Here is a 23,885-nt window from a genome sequence, read left to right as displayed (position 1 = left end):
ATGCATGAGGTCTCGGGTTCAAATCTCTATTCTAGTATCTTTACCAAATTTTTCCTTGACAACATGCAAACCGGGTTCCTCATAAAACCAATCGGTTCATCGGGTTGACCGGTTGAATTGTCAAGCTGGATCAGGTTTAATAACAATGGTTAGAAGAAAGAAGGAGTCACTTAATTTTTTGGATGATAGAATATATATTTTTGTAGATTAAATATTTGCAAATACTTTCTATACCAATAGAACTTTATTCTATTTATTTTAATATCTAATCCAATTTGAAATTTTTTATAAAAAGTTCTATTTAATCAATAAAACCCCTCTTTTTTTATTTCATAAGAAATTGAAAAAAGTTCTGATACATCTGGAAAAATTGAAAGTAAGACTAGCAATCTTCAAAGAGCAGGATCAAGAATTGTTACTCTTTTGACAAACCAAATAAATGGGATTTAACAATACCAACGAACCCCTCATTTTCCTTTTTTCTGTTTACCTACATAGAATTCCCAAATACAAAGGAGACTTCCATTATTCTGGCTAATCTAGAACAAAACGTATAATCCTTGAATATATGAAATTGTATAAGAGGAAATTAGTTTGTTATCCGTCAATGAGCATCTTGTATTTCATAGAAATTGGGAGCAACATAATCCTTGTGTAAGGGCCATCCTATCCAACTTTTAGGCATTAAGATACGTTTCAAGTGCGGATGATTATTATAAGAGATTTCCAACATATCATAAGATTCTTGTTCTTGAAAATCCACACTTTTCCAAATCTAGAAAACAGATGGAATCCAAAAAAGTTTCAGACTTTCTATTATATATCCATTGGAAATAGTATTGGGGTATTTTTGCTTGAGCTGTACGAGATGAAAGTCTCACATCACCCGTTCTATGGGAATAATGGGACATAACAAAAATGAAAAAGGGGATTTTGATTGCAGATACAAACTACTTAAACACAAAACTAAGGAAGTTCAGATTAAATTGTTTCTTTTTTTTTTTTAAATTTCAACCTAACCTATATTAAGAGACTTAATTCTACTGAGTTTGAGTCAACTTTATTAGTACCAAATATAGTAAGAATTCAGAAATTCATAAAAAAATTAATAAATAATTAGACTACCCCATTTACAAGATAAAGAATAATAGATAGAATCATTGAAATATATATATAATATATATATATAGAAGACCAAACTCTTCACTGTATGAAGACCAAGTATGTAGTTCCATCTGTAAGCTTTCATTGCGTTCATCTTTACAAATCAGTTACATTCAAACTCTATATAAATTAGAGAACGGTAACTAAAAAGTCAAATAACTCTAACAGCAATTAGCTTACAACAAAAAGAATTAAAGCCCAAATATCCCACAAGATAAGAAATTACAAACTCATTGAATCAAATATGAAATAAATATGACGATCAGATGTCTCCTAGTAACCAACAACTTATGATTCATCTTCTGTATCACATGTTCTTTTTTTTATCTGTGCGTGTTATCCTTCAGCAGAGGCCATGCTAATCTTCTCTGTTCCAATTTTAATAGATGTTTCCGAAGGAACGTATCATATTTCCTTAACCGTATCAAAAGATGATTGAATCTAGGCCTCCTTGGTTGTGCTTGCACGGAACGGTTTGATTTCCATCCAAAGTATTGAAGTATTGGGTTCTTTGAAACAAAGAACTGTTTTCCAACACCTTAATGCTATTTCGTGGTTTGTATGCAAGTTTTCGATGGAAACATATCCAAAAGAAGAATTCTACGATGAGAGTTTTGAGATAATAATGAAGAATCAATTTTTTCGGTATTGGATAACCCAAAGGATTAAAAATAGTAGGTTTTATACAATTCTATTGTTGGTGGAAGAGACTAAGACTCCAATGTAATTTAAAGTAACTAGTCATAAAAGGCACATCCACTCTGTGTGCAATTTAAAAATAAAATTTTTTGTATAAACTTATTTTACATAAAATTTTCATAACTAAACATAACTTTGATCTTTTAAGTATTTTTTCCTTTAAGAGTATAATTATGTTGTTTATGAGGAGATGCAATTTGGTAGCTATAATCAAAATAGGTTGTGGTCAGGGTAAAGAATAGGTTTCGTGAGTATAAAAGTTAAAGTTTAAAAAGTGATAAAAAAAAATGTTTACACCAAATTCAAGAGTTAGAAGGCCGGATAGTTATTCAAAGAGTTACAAGGCTGGTTTCATATCACATAATGCTCTAGTGACTTTTGAGTGTTGAGATGTTGTAGAAGTTTACTACTGTATCAAATTTAAGATCAATATTTTTTTTGTGCTTAAGATCAAGATTTTATAGAATTAGAACTATTCAACCTTCCTAGTGAAGTCTTTGTTGTGGTGAAAAATTATATTGCAAACTTAAAATGAGATTAGTATGGCCCGTAATGTTGAGGGATTAGACTGGATGTTTCTTATTATGCCGAAACTTTACACAGGTGTAGCAACATAGGAAGGAACAGAAAACTGAAAACAAACCCACACTTTTATCATGACAGATATAGATAACGTGGAGATTGGGACCAGTATGGTTGATAGTTTTGTACAATTATGCGGATTGTTATACATTTTATATGATTTGATGCATATTTATATTTTTTGTTACACACCTAATTTTTTTTACACATAAAGGTGAGAATTTTATTGATACAACAAAGAAGTTTACACACACAATTACGTGTGTACACAATTCTCTTAGCACTAGCTAACTCTAGTGGTACAATCTCTATCTATATAAATTTCAAAAGGGTTTTTAGGATGGTTAAGTCAGAATACTTCCGACTCTTCATTCTTTTTTTTTTATATAGAATTTTGATTTCTTTAAGTTGTTACATATCCTTTCATACCTTTTGAATTCAAAAAGTGAGAAGTGACTCAACTTACATAGGAATTTGGTTTGAAGCCTATTAATGTGAGCCTAAATAAATAAAAAAAAGAAGAAGAAACATCACCAAAACAACTAAAAGTAAAAAAGTAAATAATAATATTTTATCCTTCAACTAAGTAATTCTAACTAAGAGGGCAAATTTTATAGAAAATGAAAAGGAAATAATATTCATTGGTCATGGATTTAAAAAATCAAGAATGATACCATTCATGAAACCTAAATTATGAAATCACTAACTAGAAAACAAAGTACTACTAGCATTTAGATGTGGAAATTTCTGTTTGAAATCTTTATTTTTTATTAAAAAAAAACAACACCAGTTATACCAAAAAAAAAAATTAACAATAGAATATGGATTCAACTTCTCCTTTGAAATTTTGAAATTATTCAATTCAAAATGTATATGAAAGATAATTAAATTTGGTGTTTTATACTTTTGTATTGAATTTTCATTTTTATATTTTACTCACCAAATTCACTTTATAATAGTGTAACATTGGCAATATGTTAAGTTATATTTTGAATAAAAAATGAAAAAAATTAGGACTCTCAGACCAATAGTGTGAGAACTGCCGATCACAATTACTACAAAAAAGAAAATTCGAACACACACAGAGCATGTTATTTGCATTTATACATATGTAATTCTTATAAATATATAAGAAAAAATATAGATTTTTTATAACATAATATATCTAGAATGAAAAATGGTGATATTACTTTATTCTGATTGGATGGGTAGAAGAAAAAGGGAGTAGTAGAGGAAAGGGGAATGGAGGAGGTTGCCCATGCAGGATAGAGGTTGGGGGCTATCCAAGGGTTTGGGAGAATGATAAAATGAAAGTAATAAAAAATTAAGTGGCGAGAATAGGAAGTTAGAGGCAGGGAGGAACAGAATGGTGAGGAGTTAAAGAGTGATGAGAAAAGTCGAAAAAGAAAAGTGAATAACGAGATTGTGCAAAGAGAGAAGGGAAGAAAGAAGGGAAGTATGCGTATATGACAAAGATGACAAAAAATGATAGGAAGGATGACACCGCGATAGGACGTGTGAAAGTCATATGAGGCAGCGAATGGCCAATTGGCAAGTAAGAGAGGTGGAAAGAATAATAGTTTTTAATAATTTTAAAAACTGTATTTTGTATCTTACAAAGATTTTTTTGTAATCTATGTTAAAGTATATGAAAAACACTTTTCTATAAAAGCACTCAACAATTTTAAGGGTAAGATGTGAGAAATTTTTTTTTCTAAAATTGAAAAAAAAAGAATTAGTTATAATTTACGTGTTTTATATTATAATTTTTGATATGTCAATATAACATGATATATTTTATCGGCAATTGATAAATAGGTTTACAGTTACTTTATCATGTAAATCATTATAAATTAAATTATTTTATTCAAATTCTTATCATATATTGCTAGACAATCGGCAAACAAATTTTGGTTTCAATTTATTTAAGATGTTAAAATTAAGAAAGTCCAATTTGTGCTCACAAATTAATTTTTTTTTTGTACATGTTAAGCACAACTTCTTTGAAATTTTTTATCTTTTACATATCCTCTATCATGTACTTCAATGTATAAGTATATATTATTATTTTTAATTAAAATATAAACCATGCATAGCACGGGTCAAAATGCTAGTATTTCAAGAATATCTTCTAGGAAAAGTTCCAATTAGGGACATGTTTTGAAAACTAGATCAAACCAGCGATTCGATCGATTGAACTGCGAACTGGCCATGATACCAATCCGATTCTATACTACAGTTGAAATTGTCAAATAATTGGTCAACACCGGTCAAATCCATCAAAACCGATAAATCCGGTCAAACTAGTGATTCTCGATTTTCGTGATACCGGATTTCCAATTTTCCCCTCAATATTTTTTTTAAAAATTTTGCAAATTGCAGCTAGCAAGAATTGAGCTTGAGACCTTTGCTATAGAAGGTCAACGTAGTAACCATTGTACCATCATATTCAATTAGTCTCTTTTTATACCACATTTATATAAAACAAATCTCCAATCTTTCTTTCCTCCGTTTTCCTTAAAAATCTCATTCTCTCATGACTCTTTCTTTTTAATCTTCAACTCTCTCTCTCTCCCATCTTTTCTTTTGTCACTCCCATTTTAATCAAACCTCTTTAGTTTTAATTTATTGATGTTTTCTTCCATCTTTTAATTTTGTTTTTGTCTATTAACTTGAAAAAAAATTTAACATAATAATTGTTTTTCTTTAACCCCAAAGACTTTTTTTTAAAATTAAATTTTGGTCTTTTATTGAAAAAAAAAAAAAAAAAACACAGAGGGGGACATGGACCTTACCTCCAAAGACTAATTATTAAATGCCACAACCAATCACTTTTATCTCATTTTTTGTTTCTTATTAAGTTTGCATCTCTATTTTCGATTCTCCTGACTTTCTCCAAACTCCAAACTTCTTTTTTTTTTTTTAAGTTGCAATCTCTAAATCCCAAAAACCTGAATTAAAATTTCAACTCACAATGTTTAATTGCTATAAATGTGAATTTTGTATAATTTCAAAATATTGTGGTATTTTTGAGTTGGATTTAAGATTATTTTTTGGCAGATATAATTGAGATTGGGATGAAATTTATTTGTTTTCACTTATAATTTAAAAATTTTATTTTTGAAAATCCAAGTTCTTTGAAAATATTAAAATTTTCATCATATAAAGTTTTAAATTAGTCCATTGCATGTCTTATTTTGGCATATATATATTTATATAAATTATTTTAAAAAAAATTCATTGAACCAGGGGTGAGCCAGTCTGACCGATTAAACTTTGATCCGAACACCTTACCAGTTCAATTAACGGTCCGAGTTTTAAAACATTGATTAGAGATTGCAACCCCCTCGCTCTCACGGGGAAGTCAAGGGCTGGGGGATGATGTGGGGCAAGTGCGGAGGTTGGGGGATTTTTTCTTCCTCCATTTTAAACGGTGCAGGAGACACTGCAGGATATCCCTGCCTCATCATTTGCCCCGTCCCCTGTTACTAATATAAAATTAAAAAAATAAATGTCTATATATAATTTTATACATATATACATATACATAATATAACTATATTGTATGGCAAAAAGATTATTTGGTTTTTTTTATTTGCTTGAATTTTTTACATATTGTAAGTTATTTACCAAAAAATAAAAATAACTGTGATGATTGTGAGTTTAGATTTGCTATACACACTATAGTTACACATCAATAATATATGCATATCTAGTATAAATTGATATTTCATCTTAAGATATTTTCTTGGGAATAAAATGAGAAACTAGAAAGGAAAGAGGAAAACCCAAAATTAAAAGAATTGAAAGGCTAAAAAAATTGTATTTTAGAAAAGTGATTTGAATATTTTTTTAATCATTTAAGGAGAAGATAGATCTCTGCAATTCCTCTTTTTTAATTTCAATCATTAAGGTGAAGATTTTTGTGGGAAAGAGGAAGAATTCAATAAAGAAGAAAGAGAAAAAGAAATAAAAGAAAGGAAAACAAGATAAATGAAAAGTTAAAATAATGCAAGGACAATTTTGTCCTAAAGGGCGTTAAGTGAGCAAAATTAAAGGTTAGGGTGTAAACTGGGAAATGGGGTACTCTTTAAGGGGATAAAATGTGATTAACCCTAATAATAATTTCCATAGTGTTCGTTGTTCATAATTTCAATAAGGTAAATCATTTGCATTTGTTTTTATTACTGGTGATAGCACAATTTTTTTTTTCAAGCAAAAAAAAGGGATTTTGAATTTGAGCAAACATTTTCCTCTTCTTTTGGGGCAAATTACACTTTATCCCCATGTGATTTAGTGTTTTTGTACATAACCCCTCCTATGGTTTCAAAAACTACACATAACCCCCTCATGGTTTGGATTAAAACATCAAAATAACGAAATTTGCAATTCATAATGGAGTTACCTAAAATATCAAAAATACCCTTATATAAAGTTGAAAATTATTTATTAATCACAGGGGCGTTATGTGTATATTTTAAAAATCATAATAGGGTTATATGGTAAAATATTATACCATAAGAGGGTTAAATGATAAAACATAAAACTATACAGGGTTAGTGCGTCATGTATATTATGTTTATATATTTTAATTACTTCAACCATTTTAATTTTTAAATAAGGGTAATTTCGACATTTTCAAAGGCTCCATTACAATGATTATTTCCGTTACTTTGACACTTTAATCCAAATCATGAGTAGGTTATGTATAAATTTTGAAACCATATGAGGGTTATGTATAAAAACACTAAATCATAGGGGTTAAAATGTAATTTGCCCCTTCTTTTTGTTATTAATAGTGGTATGTATCATCGTACGGTCATACAAGTTATTTGAAGCAGTGGTTTTGATATTTTTTTTTTGTTGGGTTTAGATTAAATGCATCCAGTAAGATATATCCTTGTACAATTAATCTTTTCCGATTGCATTTTTTCTTTTCTGTTTTTTTATCGCTCCCTTTTTTCTAGAGGGGTTGGGACTGAAGAAGTGGGGAGGGAGTAGAACCTTAAATTTTTGGGGTTTCAACCTTAATCATAAGATTGAACCTTTCTCAGCTGTCTCCGTCTTTTTAGTGAGATGTGCCCACATAAAATATATTTTTTTTAATTTTTTTATAGGTGATTTCTTCCATATTACTTTGTAAGAAGTTTTTATACTGATTTATTCAGGATTAGAAGTGACTTAGAAACGGTGAAGTATTACTAAGAAAAGAGTGGAAGCCTTCTGTAAACGGAAAGAAAAAAAAAAAGAAGGAAAGTTCGTTGTGCCGACTAAACAAGTTACAAGGGAATATGATTTAAAAGCATATTATTATGAGAATATTTTTTTAAAAAAGGTTATTTTAGAAACAAACTCTACTACTATAGTGACATGTTTTTGAAACCGAGTTGAAAACGTTAGGTAGTTGCATCACAAGTTCACCGCTATCCTAAAATGTCTCATGGGAAGATAAGGTACGTCTCCAATTTCATGTAGGCAATAGTTCTTATCTCCAAAGAATTCTCTCTCCATCTTCATCACATGTTCATTAATATCCTAAAAAGTCTCATGCAAAGATAAGTTATGATTCTATCTCCACTTACCATAATACATATTTAAATACATGACATATATCTTCATTTATTAATAACAGTTAAAACTAGTCAAATTTAAGATGATTCCTATTTGAATTAGATTATCAAACAAAACCTTATTTTTCTTTTTCTTTTTTCTTTTTTCTTTTTTTTTGTTGTAAAGAATTCAAGGACTAATCATTCTATCAAAATCTTTGTAGTTATTGTGTGCATTAAATGCATTAAAAGCTTTTGTGAGATTTGCTGATTAATGCATATTACTACATTGCCAGGCATGGAATTTATTGCTTTGCACCCATTTAACTAAATTTTTTATTTTAGTTGAACACAAGAAATTGGTAGAACAAAACTACCAAATTATAAAATTTCTGCTGAAGATACAAGCAAGATGATAAAGAATTAGCATCAATTTTCAGCTATTTATTTGGAGTTATTTCTGGTTAATGCCATTTTTGTATTATTTCTTTTGTGTCTTTTTTCTATTTTATTTTATTTTATTTTTGAGTAAATATCAAGTTATTTATTAAACTTGCCCTTTTTAACTTACTAGGTGTAAGATCACTGGTTGGATATATCTCATCGAAAATAGAATTCCAGAAAAGAGTTGGCAAAAAAGTGGTAGCTTATGAGACAATTAGAGTTGGCAACGAATTGTAGATGATACCTTACTATAATACCGTTTATCTCTACCACTTGTTGGATATATCTCATCATAAAAAGAATTCAAAAAAAGAGTTGGCAATTAAGTGGTAACTTATGAGACAATTAGAGTTGGTAACAAATTGTAAATAATACCTATTATACTGCCACTTATCTCTACCCAGCTCTCAAATCTTTCTTGCGTGATATGTGCAATAGTTAAGTTATTTACGGCAATAAAATCTATAAAATCTCCTCCTCAACTGCATAATCTTTTTTCGTTTATCTTTCTTGACCCTAAATCAACTTATCCTCAACTTTATCCGACCACTATTTTAGCCTTCTCAACTTGGCGTTTTTCACAGTTTCTAGTCGCAACATCTGTTTTTCCCAGTTTCTATACTCGCAGCAACATCTATTTTTCCCAGTTTCTACTCGCAACGTCTTAACAAATTCAGGGATGGCTCACAAGGAACTTGTAAGGACCATCATAGGAGTAATTGGTGAGTTTTAAATAATTCTGTTTTTTTTTTCAGCCAAAGTCCTTTTTTTTGACTTGTTTGTCATATTCAATGGATTTTGCTTTTTCTGTGAAACAACATGTTTTTTTTTTGGTTAATGCACGACACCTAAATAGAAGTAGTAATTAAGACTATGTTAGTTCAAGGGTCTGATTAGGGGAAGAAGGAATCAGTTTCTTTCATGAATTTCTGCACCATCATCAACAGAAATTCTCTGCATTACTTCATAATCATATAGCTATACCCTACTTCTGTGTATTGTACTGATTAAAAAATCTTGAACAAGATAATTTGGTTAATGTTGATCGTTTTGGATTCTTGATTTGGGATAATTACATGACTATCCGCTTGATCTGAGGATTTGGTTAGTTCTAATTGGTGTGTTACGGTGCCCTATTTTTAAATTAGCGGTAATATAGCCCTACTTTAACTCCATATCTGGCAGAGTCATGATCTATGGTTAGACAGTGTGTTAGAGTTATTACCATTCTATTATTTTGATTACAAAATCATTTGTTCATTTAGCACTTTAAAGTCATAATTAAACCTCTAGTTCAAATTGGCTTAGATACTACTGGAAATTCCAGTAGAACAAAAGAATTTGGTTAAACTTTGGAGTGAAACTAGCCACTCCTCCAAACATCTTAGGAATCTCCGAAAGTTTGGCTCATTAAATTCAATGAGCGAACTTTGAGTTTGAGTTTGGAAATGATTTAATTATATTTCTTTTAAAAAATAGTACGTGATTCATAATAAGTTTAGTTGTATTTCTTTGTTTTAAAAAATAAACAATACTAACTTTATGTATAATTTACTTTTTTTTAGGAAAATACAATATATATCTATATTTAATAATATTAAATATATTTATACTTATATTTTCTCACTTTTATAATTAGATATCTGTTCATGAACCATGAATTTTTGGAGTATTTGGTGAATTTTCAACGTTACAAGTAATTCGAGTGGTTTGGAGTACTTAACACAAGTTGCATTCAGTATCATGTTAATTCAATTATGTATAAATCTAGATTATCTTTGCCGACAATACCTTCTTGCAAATAAATCATCCAAAAGAATATACAGTCTCCAAACATGCTCGAGCGTATAACGTTTTTCTTCTAATAAATTTGAGATTGTAGCATATGTCAATTTATGGTTCTCCTGCTCTTTTAAATCTTTCACTGGTACAGAAGATAGATTTTCTGTCATCCTGATTGACGTTCAAATAAAATTTACTGTTTTCGTCCGTCAATTGCATTCGAAGATGTTCTTAACTTTTAAGAACTCGGGGTGAGAAATATTTTGTAGCCTCTCCTTTATTCATTCTCTATGATTTGGTTCCTTGTAATACCTTTTAATGATATGATACCTTCTAATTATAATTTGCTAACCAATGCAGGAAACGTCATATCCTTTGGCATGTTTGTCTCCCCTACGTATGTAACTTCAATTCCTTACTTCTCCTATACACTAATTTACACAGCACACTAATTTAGATAAGATGAATTTTATATACACTAACAATATATATATATTATAATAATTGAATATATGATATATATGTTAAATTTGGATTTAAAATTTAAATTTTGTTTGATTGTTATGTATTCAACAGTAATAATGTATACACTTGAGTGTATTAAAGATTAATCTATTGAAATATCAATGCATCAATAATAAATAGTGCCGATAATTAACTAATCTAAAATTTTGAAAATGCAGGCCTACATTCGTAAACATATGGAAAGCCAAGTCTGTTCAACATTTCAAGCCAGACCCCTACCTTGCCACAATACTGAATTGTGCAATGTGGGTGTTCTATGGCCTTCCAATCGTCAAGAAGGATAGCATTTTGGTTTCAACGATCAACGGTGTTGGACTTGTAATTGAGGCCATCTTTGTCACTTTGTTCGTCATCCATTCCAATTGGCAAAAACGTGTATGTATAACAGTTCTTACCCTATATCTTTGTATTGTCCCACTTTAGCTGCAACAATTCGCACGATTTTTTTTTGCCTAATTTTTTAGGGTATCTTTCATGCACTTATTCGAGCATATACCACACTTTGGTTTCCTATTTGTAAATTCAATATATGATATTAAATGATAAGACGCTTAGCAAATTCCAAACGCTGGAACTTCCAAAATATACAAGCAGCTCCTAATATAATGCTATCTCCTGATTTTCAATGTCCATTAAACTGAGAATTACATTTCCCAATTCCGGGATGATTCCTATAGACCTTCTTGGTCTGAACTCCGAAGAATTTCTATTGTTGAAGCTGCCAAACCCTTCAATTTACTCTTGCTTTTGTCCAAGCCCAGTTTTTCTCTTCTTCCACAAATGGCCTATCATCAAGCAGCTACATCCCATTAGATGTCTTCCTAACATTCAAGCCTGAATTGCCTGTTTCACAAGTGCAGAGTTTTTCCATTAGTCTTGCACCAACTATTAGGCATTGCCATGTAGTCGGTTCGAAGCAACATAAAATTTCTTGAATCAAAACTACTTGGTTTCAATTTCTTCTCTTTCTATTTGTACTGCTGCAACACTGCCACAAAAAAGCTAGGAGTCTTGCAAATTTTACTGCACAAATCAAAAGTGTCCTTCATATGTCAAATTTTTTATGATTGTTGTAATTGTTAATTTTCAGAGAAAAATCTTCATTTTTCTTGCGGGTGAAGCAGCAATTTTGGCCATAGTCATCGTCGTCGCCTTAACAGCTCTGCATGGCAGCAAAAGGTCATTATTTGTCGGCGTCTTGTGCACAATCCTCAATATTGGAATGTACCTTTCGCCATTGACTGTTATGGTACGTACTAGCCTTTATAATGAGTTATATTTTGAAAATTCAACTTTTTATGGAGACCTTATAATCATTATATTTAGATGAGATAGTATTAGTAAATTTACAAATGTATCCATTAGATTCAAAATATTTTCTTGTTAAATATGTATTGGAATTTTAAAAAAAATATTTTTTCAAATGGCAAGATTGAAAAACATGTGTTAAATTTAAAATTTTGACTTTTATTTTAGGACATCAATAAAGTGAAAATATGACATTAACAATGGGATGAAAGGACTACAAAATGATTCCATACAAATAATGTATTTTTCTGCATGTATGATTTCACTCATATATTCTAAGTGTTAATGGTTTTTCTATTGCATTCTATAGAAAGCAGTATTCGAAAAGAAAATAGATAAAGAGAAGTGAAATCTTTAAGCATTAACTGCAAACTCAAAATAGATTATGTAAAACTAATGAACTTTATAATCTTCTGTTGAATATTCACAACTTAGTATCTATTTTTAGTTTGAGGTAGAAGAACATATCTTCAAATTCCACAAAATTGGCTGCTTAGTGCTTACTGGAAACCATGCATCCTCATTTATGCATCATGGATAAAAAATCCCCCAATTAGTAAAGAGAGAGAGACTTCACTAGGCCAATAACAGACCTTTAAATGAAAGTTGAAATACGTCTTATTCTTGTGTACTTCGTTTGAATCTTCGTTATTGCTCAGCTATATTTCCCTTATTCTTATTCTTTTATCTTTTGTTATTTATTAATCTTGGCAACCATTACTGCAATACAGAACAGGGCTCATTTACATTTTTCTGTATCACCTATTTTGTTTCTCTGATTTTTTGTTACTGCCATTGATCAGTAGCTTAGCAATCAATACCTGTTGCACAGAATTAGAATTTAAACACAAATATACTCACTACAAATGCGTCTAATTACTTATTCACATATCTTGTTTTAATGATATTAACACATTACAAATGCCTCTAATTACTTTTTGAGGTTTAATTTATATTGCCTTTTTTCATACATGTGTTTCACTTTTTTTATTTTTTTCACTAACATGTATAATCTAGATGTTCTTTTTTCAATAGTTTTGTTCAATTTTTTTTTAACAGGGCCGCGTAATTAAGACAAAGAGTGTGAAATACATGCCATTCTGGTTGTCGCTTGCTAATTTTGTGAATGGTGCTGTTTGGTTTTCATATGCTTTCCTCAGATTCGACCCCTGGCTCGTGGTGAGTAATTATACTTTAGCAATCAATAATCGTTTGAAAAATGTGATTGCAAAATCTATAATTTTTTTGAATATAATTACATATACAAAGATGGTCAAAATTATATACAACTTTACGTATATTTTCATTTTCATATTTTGTTGTTTTTCCATCTGAAATTTGCAGATTCCCAATGGCCTTGGAACCGTTGGTGGACTAATTCAGCTCATATTATATGCTACCTATTACGGCTCAACAAACTGGGATGAAGATGGGGATGAAAATGGCAAGGCCAAGGAGGTCCAACTATCCTCTGAAGCCTAAGTGACACGAGGACTTAGGATAGAAGGGGAAAGGGAAATTTTGTTATCCTCAATGAGACAATTTTTTAAGCTTTGCTTTTACATTTTCCTTTATTTCTCATGTGTTAACTGAATCATATTTGTCAAACTTTAGTTATTTTTTTGATAAATCCCTTTCTGCCAAACCCATGGGCCAGAATACTTCAATTGAAGTCGCATTTTTGCACTTTATTATCATTACCAGTAAAAGGAATTATGAAATTCAGTAGTGAACTATATTTGTATTCTAGACGAGAAGACTTTGATCTTGTTGCTAGAATTGAGATCCTAGAAATTAGAAGTCTTAAATTATAATTCCCTATCGCTTCCTTGATTCTTAAATCCCATCCCTCTCCTACTAGAATTTTTTTTTTTAAAAAAACACATTTTAAAAAAGCTATATTTGTATTCTTGCATGAACATTGTTATTTTGGTTTATTGTAAAAAATGCGAGTATGTTGTTTGTTGACCCCATTCGGTTTTGTATCTTGATCATTTAATATTTTTTCGTCAAGAGATTGCCAATAATAAATGTGTAGCGGTGCAACTTATATTACAGAGGTATATTTTTCCCCGGATTAATTGAACTGAGAAAAAGACTTGCTCTGGTCTCCTACCCAGAAAAGTTACCTACGAAGGCAGATACTACTAATTAATTTTAATTAGTAAATCAGAATAAAAATTGTTCTTTCAAAATCTAATATGTAAATGCAACAGTTCATTGTACACATTTTAGGAAATCCTTGAAGGAAATTGCATTTTACTCGAAGTTAACAAACCTTCATATAGACTTGTATTATAGGTGGTGATTCTAGCTGATTTTGAAAGTCAATTTAATATGCAAATTTCTGGATGAGAGGGAAGAATTGTAAGTAGGAGATTCTAGGTTCAAGATCTTCTACTTACAAACAAAAAGAAGGTTAAAAAAATGCACAAATTTCATGAAATATCGAGATGTCTTGATATACAAATTGTAAAATAAGAGAGCTAAAATCACGAAAACGATAGAAGAAACAGGAATAAAAAAGAAGCAAAACCAAAGCTTTACAATGCTTGATATAGAAGCGGAGCTGGAGCTCAATGCATGAAACTGGAAGCCCAGTTCTTACTATTTGTGAGGTTTAGGAGATGATGATATTAAGCTAAGCTACTAGCATATGTGCCTAAGCAAGAGTATTCACGGTCCTCGATACTTTCGGAAACAAAGACACCCTTGAGGTTGATCAAGAGGGATCATTCCTCCACCTTTTGATGTGTCAATGGCTTCTAACAAGTAAACTACTTCATCCATCTCAGGCCGCTTATCAGGATTAGCGTCCCAGCACCGCTTCATCACATTTGCAAGCGAACTTGGGCAACATCTTGGTATTTCTGGCCTTAGATTCTATCAAGAAATCATAAATTCTAATGTGAATCAAAGAAAAAATTATGTTGAAAACTAACAGACGGCTTTATTTGACTATTAATAGAACCGAAGATTGCAGCAGAAGTGCAGGACACTCAAACTTGGGAGGGAGAAGTTATACCTGGCGAACAACAGCTGAAGTAACTTCAGAGAAGCTGAGGTCAGGATAAGGCATGTCACAGCAATATATCTCCCATAAGCAGATGCCAAAACTATAGACGTCACATTTCCGATTATATGGGTTACCATTAAGAACCTGTAACCACAATTTTCAAGTATGAGATGAATTAACTGAAGAAAGAGATATTGCAACCTGTCTCTAGGCTTTTTCTTAAACTGTCTTAATCTTCAATGGAATAACAAAGACAAATATCCTTGTTGTATATTGTCTCCCTATATAGGAATCTCTCCAGATTCATGTCTTATTGGCATGATAGGAGCGCATCTGACGCAACTTGGTACATTGGCTTTAAAATTTCAGCACAAAAACAGGATCCAGTTGATCAACATTTCTTGTAGGATCAGAATGGAAAGATACAAAATAAATAAAGCCCTCTAGTGTTACGTGCAGTAACGATTTGAAAGGTATGCATAAACTAGAATGCAAAATACAAACCACAGCAGTCATGGAATGTGAATCCAGCCAGAGATATGGATAATGTACCTCGGGAGCCATGTAGCCAAGAGTCCCTGTCTCTCCAGTCATGTCATTTGGATTTGAGGCTTCTACCCGTGCAACCCCAAAATCTGCTATCTTTACCGTCCGTGTCTTGTCTAACAGCATATTCTCTGTCTTTACATCTCTGTGAACAATCTTTTGGGAGTGGAGGTAACTTAACCTACAAAAGTATATGAATGAGGAAAACAGGTCAGAAATCTTCATATATGACAAATTAGCAAATCAGATTCCTTTAGCAAAGCAGGATTCAGAACTGATGTACCCTCTAGCAAGATCAAGTGCCATCTGCACAACCACTTTGAATGCTAACTTTTTTCTCCTGTTCTTTATAAGGTAATTTTTCAAGGCACCTCCAGGAAGATATTCCACTACTACACAACAGACATTACTAGGCATCCCAATATGACCATTATCTGTTTGTATGTTAAGCTCTGAAGAGCCCATAGTTGCACCTATAAACTGCAAACAGACAAGAATGTCAGGACAAATGAAAAAAAAGACACAGTAGTGTTGAAAAAACTTGTTCGCTAGATAGAAGCAAAAGTAAAACTCGATACAGATCACCGCTATCCAGAAAAAGTCCTTGTACAGAAGCATTCATGAACTCTAGCTGCTTATCTTTAGGTCTTATACATTAGGCAATTAACTATATGGTGCTCTATGTCCACACAAATGAGATATAGTACCCACTTGTCATCCTCTGCGATATGATTAAGCGAGCTTACATTTGAATAGCAACTTTGAGTAACATGGCCTCATTTTTTTTTTTTTTGGGGGTTGACTAAGAAGATGAAACAGGGAAAACAGAGCAAATGGTAAGCCAATCATCATTTCTTCTACTAGCCTCAAATTGTTAACAGTATCAAATGTGTATAAGATGAAAAGACCACCAAGTAAGAGTACAAGACAATAGCTACAAATGAAAGAGAAAATGAAATCATAATACAGTGTTACAACTGTTAAACATACAAGGAAAATAATATGCACATATATATGTCATATGTGGAAGTAAGAAGATCGGCCAATATATGAATCTCATAAGTAGAACGAGAGCAGATTGCCGTTTACCATTTTGAAACAATTAGTGCAGGCAATGATCATTACGTCGTTAATTGTTACTGAGTTTTTACTTTCAAGAAAAGAGTATTACTGAGTTTTTACTTTCAAGAAAAGAGTAGTAATACTGGCATCTATATAGATGAATGGGACATGCAACACATTTCCAACACGGTTATCTCTAAAACAAGACAAGAACAAATGTTCATTTCATATCTTGCACTCTTACATGCAAGGTAAGTGAATTACGTGATTCAATTGTTTAAGGTTGATTTGTATCTGTATATTTGAATACACATAATGTTGACGCTCATATCAGCATGTTGCCATCAATGGTTTTTGAATGGAAAGGAATACTACCATGGTGATATGACATTTATTTGCTGTATAAAGGATATTCCACCCACAAACTAGATGCAACACATTCTAACTCTGTATAAAATATGTATGAGCAATGTCCAACACATTCTAACTCTGTCCTTACTAGATGCAGAAGCAACCACTGAATCCTCCTGAGAGCAAATATTGCTACTAGACAACTTTTCAATAATTGCATGTGGTAGAACAACTAACCAAACATGCATAACTCGAAGCGTTGCCCTAGCAAGTGATGTGTGAACAAGTTTGATAGGCATCCAGAAAATTTGCTTAACTATAGCAACTAAATGAGCCAAACGAACAAATTTTAGCTATATGCAACATCTATTCTCTGCACACTTAATAATTAAAATTAAAAAAAAAGGGTTTGTAAAGTAAGTTGGCCATTTCTTGAGTTGATATAATAAACCATTTCTTGAGTTGATATAATAAACCTCCCTAACTATTAATCAAAAGACAGCTCTCTGAACCATATTCTATGAGAATTGAGGCTAAGGCAGCAAAGAGTAGTCAGACTAGTTATTTCTAGGTATGATGTATGGTATTAGGTCTTCTATGCTCAGGATGTAATGACAGGAACAGACAATTTGTGCATCATGATGTTTTAGTCTTGTCAAAACCTTTTATTGTTTATGTTATTCACCATTGCTCCATCTTTCTTGACGGTTATTTAACTTCAAAGTGTAAGAATTCTGTAAACCACATGCGTTTGCATTGAGAACACTGTTCAGATATGTGTGATATTTTTATAGGTTCAAAGCGATGAAGTCAAGAATCAAAAAACACTGGTCTAAGTATCAAAGATTCCAACTTTTGAAAGCAAGATACCTGCATTACTGGTGGATGTCGGCCAAGTAATAATCTGTACTTCATTTGAATTAAATGATTTTTAAATTAAAATAACTTAACTAGGAAAAGTAAAAGATGCCTCTACTCATGCCTAAAGACAATTTCAGCATAACAGAATACACATGCTGAACTTCTTAATGAGGTTTGACTCTTTTAATCATATCAATTAATAACACATACACCAGAAAGGTACTAACCCCTTGTCACTAGAGTCAAAAAGCAACTAAGCTCCATGTTGAGAAGCTAATAATTCTCAATCTTTCACCATATTAGTTTACTCTTCATATGTATTATATACTATTACAAAAGAAATTACTCTTATTCAACTTTTGTAATTTGCCATTTATAAGACAATTGAAGGAGAGGTTTCATGTATTGTATATCCATAATGCATGCAAGGGGAAAGGAAATTCAGTAAAAGCACAATAAGATACTGACAAACATCTAATGGAATCCTACATATGGCCCTGATGTGGAGACGGAAAAGGCCATGACAACCCCTTTTTTCCCCAATCTAAGAGAATTCACTGCCCATAAGTTAGATAGTTAAATATTTGAGAGCAGTGAGCACTGCAAAGGTAGAAGAGCTAGAATTGTGACCTTGGTAACATTAGGATGATCAAGCTTATGCCACACTGCAACTTCTTGGGTAAAAGCTGCCCTTAATGATGCTATTTCAGCCTCAGTCCGATGACCCTCTTCTCCCCAGTCCAGCAGCTTAACTGGTTCAGGAAGAAACCATAAACATAAGTAACAAACTCAGTGCACTCCATTTGACCAATTTTCAGTTGCACAAGATACCACCAGGTGAATGTTAGACAATCTTATAAAGTAAGTAAATTGTTTTGATCTCAAAATTTTCAATTTCCCTTACTTTATTCCTTCCCTCCTTCATCCCCCCACCACCCCCCCCCCACCCGGGGGGTCCCCTGAGTACAATAACCTAGAAGTGTATGATTGGGAAGTGGGAGGGTATCAATTTCCACGAACAAGATTAGGTCCATCAGCTTGGCCTTATCAAATCCATTAATCTCAAATTCTGCAAGAACTTTTTATTTTCTGATTTTAAGATTTTAAAGTTGTTGGCCAAGATTCTAATCCCCTCAGGGCGGTTAACCATTTCTAGTAATAGCTGAAAAACAACTCCCGAAAAGGGTCACAAGCTTACTAGTTAACCATTTCTAGCAATGAGTCAATTTGCATGTACTATATTAAACTCAAGGAAAATTGAAAATCGAAAAAAGAAAATAAAGAGAGACTGTAGAATTTGAGATCCTAATTTCTTGGTACAGTTGACAAGTTGACATAAATTAATGTCTCTGTTGTAACTTTACTAGTTAGTATTAGTAGTAAATGAGAGATGGGGTCACATGAAAGTTCAGAAAAACAGCATCATCAGCCAAGTTATTGCAGTCACCTGCAAATTCAATGCAAACCCGTGCCACGAGTCACGGATTCCATAAGAACACAGTCATGAATCATGATTTCCCTTCAAACCAAACAAAACTAACCCAAAAATCAACTGCAACCCCAGCACCTTTTACCCTAAAAACTTCCCAATGAGGACTCTTATCCTTTGCTACAGGTACACATGTTTACCAAAGAAGGATATCAGGCCTTTCTATCTTCATGATACGTCTCACGATACACTTTCCCTTAAACAAGAAATAGTAATCTCTAATCTCTCCACCAACAACATCAACCCAACCCCCCCCCCCCCCAAAAAAAAATAAAAAGGAATAAATTAATTAACAAAGTGAGAGAAAAAAAAAATATATTCGTACTGACAGTGTAGAAAGATTAATAGAAAAAATGCAAAAGAATCCGGTGGAAAAATCCACCTTAATTTACTCTAGGAAAAGGGAAGAAAGAAAAGAAGAGAAAGACCCACCTTAACTATATTGGACCGACCAAATTAAGATTGATTTCAGGATTTTGCTTCCAAATATTACTAATCATTTTACTGGATGGACTCTGTTCTCTTGGGATAAACAAGATAAAAATAGAAAAACACAATTTATGAAGCCAGCAAAATTTTGAAAGTCCACGCACAATTTGAGTTTATTTATTTAGTTGATTAGACCAATAATTGGATCGTTAAGAAATAAACTAACGCACATAAACAGAAAATACAAACACAACTGAGTCAAAAAGAAAAAAGAGGAAAAATATAGATAAACAACAATAGCTATCCAGAAATGTTGAATAATCCAATTACTTTATGTTAGTCCAAGTGCTTATTTAAATGTTAATTTACAAGAGTAAATGAAATCAAGAAAGGAAGTTTAAATGGTTAATTATGCGTATTAACAAGTCACTTAGGAAAATATATTAAGAATTAGCACATAAAAGAGATTAATTAACAAACAAAATTTCCTAAAACGAAGTAGAAGTGACTAAAACTATAGCTGGAAACATGGGTAGGTGACTGACCGGCAACATCTTGACCATCATAAACTCCACGGTGGACAGTGCCAAAAGTGCCACGAGCAATGACACCTTTGATGATCAACTTTGAGGGGTCAATCTCCCAATCATGTCTTCTCCTTGAAGCTTTATTCATGGTGGTGATGGTGGGGATGGGGGTGGGGGTGGTGGTGGTGGTGGTGGTGGTGGTGGTGGCGGCGGCTGCCGTGGTACTATTATTATTGGCGGTCACCGCCGTGGGGGCAGGGGCTACGGCCATGGTGGTGGTGGTGGGGTTGATGTAAAAGTCATCTTGTGCCTTCTTTTTGTTCTTCTCCAGAGTCCATGCTCTGTTTAAATGTCTCTCCAGTTGGTCATCCAAGCTTTTTAGGTCAATTTGATCAGCTCTCACAAATCCATCACTGCTTTTCTCCATTTTCTTTCCCTCTGTTTTTTGGGTGTTCTTGACTTTTCTTGATTGATCCTATATGTTTTGTGATGTGTATGGCAAAACTGGAACTGACCCTTTTCTTAATTTGCTAAAAACAATCAAGTGGGATGCTGGAATTTTGAAGAGAAGAGCTGAGGGAAGGTGGGAAAAATGGGATTACAAATGGGGAAAATGCTCTGTTTTGAGAAGGAAAAACTGTAGGGAGAAGTAGTAGTATTATTGTATGAGCAGAGTGGCATGTGGGCACATGGAATTGCCTGAAGACAACGTGTGTGTGTGTGTAGACTGGACCAAGAGGTCTCCTCTTCTTTCTTTTCTCATTAATCATTTGCTTTTATTTACTTTTGTTTAATGTTATATATACTAGTGTAACCACTGAGCTTGGGTCTTAAAATTCCTGTTTAGGTTGTAGGTGTGGGTTCAAATTTCATCTGTAGCAAAAAAAATTCAAGAGTTATGCCAAAACACTCTCTTGTTCTAGTAAGGTTTGTGTACCTACTAGTTCCTAGCACATAGTCTCTTTAAACTCCTCCTTCCCTGTAGTCTAAAATAGATAGATTATACAAGAAATAGTACTATGTACCAATTTATTTGCTTCTCATGAAATCCAGTTTACATGATCACCAGCCTTTGGGTTGGTGGCCACCACCTAGCTTGGTTTGCCTCCCACCAAAATGCCACATTTAAGTGGTTTGCTTCAAAAATTTCAGGTAGGTGTGTTGTGCACCTGTTTGGTCCGGTGGTGGTTCAGTCCCCTCCGGGTTATCCCTGAGCCTCCTTAGGTCCGCCACCTCCCCCTTAGTGTAGAATAGATTAGGTTATATTATAGTTGTCGTCTCCGAAAAAAAAATGAAATCCAGTTACATCGACATAATTTTGATATGTACCAAAGACATATCAACATCATCAATCCACAGGGTGCGTGCTGGTAGCCTGGTACTAACTTGATTTGAGTTGATATAAGTATTCAATCGTGACTAATGACTTTTATTCTTGACCTTACCACAATTTCAAGCATCTTGTATTTGACTCGCCACCCTTTTTATTTATTTGTAATAATTAAAGGTAAAACAGAAACTTCAAAAAAAAAATTAAGTAAATTGGCTGTGGTATGAGCTATTATATGTTTGATTTTTTCTCCTTTTTGGGTTTAAGAATTTTTATAAGCAACGTTAATCAATTAGAAAGATGGTGGAAAATTTAGTACCCTACTTGGTCAGTTTATCACAGTTTAATTACTCAGTATTCGAGCGTGTTTGACAACTTATAGATGAAATAATTATTTGAAAATATATGACTAGATGCTTTGAAATTGAATTAGATGAACATTATTAATGTTGAGAATAGTTGAAGTTCTGAACAACGAATCAAGGTAAATGGTATTTACATTAATACAAAGATAGGAGGGTGAAACCTAAAAGTATATACCTTTGATTGCACAAGCAAAGTGCTAATACAGAATTAAACTCTTAAGGGTTTTATCAGAATTTTCTCAATCATATGCCTTGGGTTGATTACCAAATCAGTATTAAGCAAAACTAGTTTATTTTTATCAATGGAGCAATAGACAGCACACCAGATTTTACTTTTGATCCTTTCAATCACAAAATATAAATTGTTTTTTTTTTGGGTTAAATTATTAAATGTTCCCTCAAAAAAAAAAAGTATTAAATGTTACAGGAAAACAAAGTTCATATCCAAAAAGAGTAAAGTAGAATTCTGAATGAACTCTGTCATGGTCCATGCTTTGTTGCTAGAGTTTATTTTTACAGTGCTGAGACCACACTATTGGCCAAACATTACAAAAAAAAAAATAAAGTGTGGGGATCCAAAGCCAATTAGAAGTATTGTCAGATTTAATTTTGCCATGAAACAATCAATTATTAGCCGTTTTCAACAAGAGATATGTTGCCAAGAAACTAATTACGTAATTGTGCCAATCTTTCAATTGATAATTCGACAAAGGAATCATGTCAATCTTCTGCAAATCCCCAGATTAGTCAAGTTTGGACCCGCTTTAGACGGTCAAATCTTCAGATTGTTTGGTAATCCTGTTTACATCATTTAGTTACATAACTAAACATCTTATGGAACCATATCAGTTCTGATGACAGATTGAATAAATTATTCTCCGCTTTGGATTTTGTTCATAGTAATTAAATAGATTATTTGGTTACGTAGGAGTACTTTCTTTTGTTTTTCTCACTCCACAATTTTTTATTTGTGAAATGAGGTTTGCAGGGTGGCTAATTTGAGAATCCTCATCTTTTATACATGACTAAGTAACAAGTCAATCAAGTCATCCAATATAGCGTCGACAAAAACTAATTATATTCCACGTTTGACGACAAGATTAAGGATATATATATATATATATATATATATATATATATATATATGTACATATATATATATATAAAGAAGCATAAGAGACCTCGGAATAACTTGGATAATATAAAGTATATTTATCTGCTTGGATTGTTTCTCTCTTCATGATCATATGATTATTTTACTTCTTTATTCTTATTGATATTTGTCTTCACAATCCTTAGCTAGCTTTTATTAGGCTGTGGACAAATAAGGTGATAATTTCACATTTTAGTAGCATTCCTCCATAAGCAAGTCTTGCTTCATTAGTAGCTTTTGTGCTTTTATTTTATAATATTTTAAATTTGTTTCTCTTTTTGTAGATTTTGAAGAAAGCAAATCTTTTTTTGGTGAGGGAAGGGTAGTTGAAAAACAAGACCCCCGATTACTTTCAAAACTATCGTTGCTTATTCTGTTTGTAATTCTTTTTCTCAAATGTAATTCTGTTTGAAATATTTTTATAAAAAAATATATTGTATTAATTTGAAATATGTGAGGTAAAAGATGATTAAAAATATGTTCACAAAAAACGCAAAAAAATTTCTTTAAAAGAGTGCAATTCAAACAAGGAATTTATTTAAGTTGAGAGAAAATGTCAAGTTGCGTTAAAGGGCATATCTACTGGTGGGTGGTGGCTTGTTATATCACAACACAAATTCAAGCCTCATTTTCTTTAGCATAGCCCTTAGAGTTCTTAAGAAACTGAATAACAAATAGCTTGACCTTGGAATAGTTCTGTTTC

General features: G+C 32.2%; 2 protein-coding genes and 1 pseudogene across 2 annotated transcripts; 1 reads left to right on the top strand and 2 right to left on the bottom strand.

The window, feature by feature from the left end:
- Positions 1 to 1,469: 1,469 nt before the first annotated feature.
- Positions 1,470 to 1,566, bottom strand: LOC113769683 (annotated as a pseudogene).
- Positions 1,567 to 9,117: 7,551 nt separating this feature from the next.
- Positions 9,118 to 13,535, top strand: LOC113769108 (bidirectional sugar transporter SWEET5-like). The gene is made up of 6 exons (XM_027313585.1): positions 9,118 to 9,160; positions 10,581 to 10,617; positions 10,904 to 11,120; positions 11,836 to 11,994; positions 13,113 to 13,232; positions 13,398 to 13,535. The coding sequence occupies exons 1-6, from the start codon at positions 9,118 to 9,120 to the stop codon at positions 13,533 to 13,535; spliced, it is 714 nt and encodes a 237-aa protein (XP_027169386.1).
- Positions 13,536 to 14,489: 954 nt separating this feature from the next.
- Positions 14,490 to 21,028, bottom strand: LOC113768359 (serine/threonine-protein kinase STY13-like). The gene is made up of 6 exons (XM_027312686.1): positions 20,353 to 21,028; positions 18,520 to 18,641; positions 15,899 to 16,095; positions 15,622 to 15,796; positions 15,079 to 15,213; positions 14,490 to 14,936 (listed from the first exon to the last, which is right to left on the bottom strand). The coding sequence occupies exons 1-6, from the start codon at positions 20,759 to 20,761 to the stop codon at positions 14,730 to 14,732; spliced, it is 1,245 nt and encodes a 414-aa protein (XP_027168487.1). The 5' UTR covers positions 20,762 to 21,028; the 3' UTR covers positions 14,490 to 14,729.
- Positions 21,029 to 23,885: the final 2,857 nt, after the last annotated feature.

This window comes from Coffea eugenioides, chromosome 4, assembly GCF_003713205.1.
Source record: "Coffea eugenioides isolate CCC68of chromosome 4, Ceug_1.0, whole genome shotgun sequence".
Classification (NCBI taxonomy): Eukaryota; Viridiplantae; Streptophyta; class Magnoliopsida; order Gentianales; family Rubiaceae; genus Coffea; species Coffea eugenioides.
Note: the sequence above shows the minus strand (reverse complement) of the source record. Positions and strands in the feature narration are given on the sequence as shown.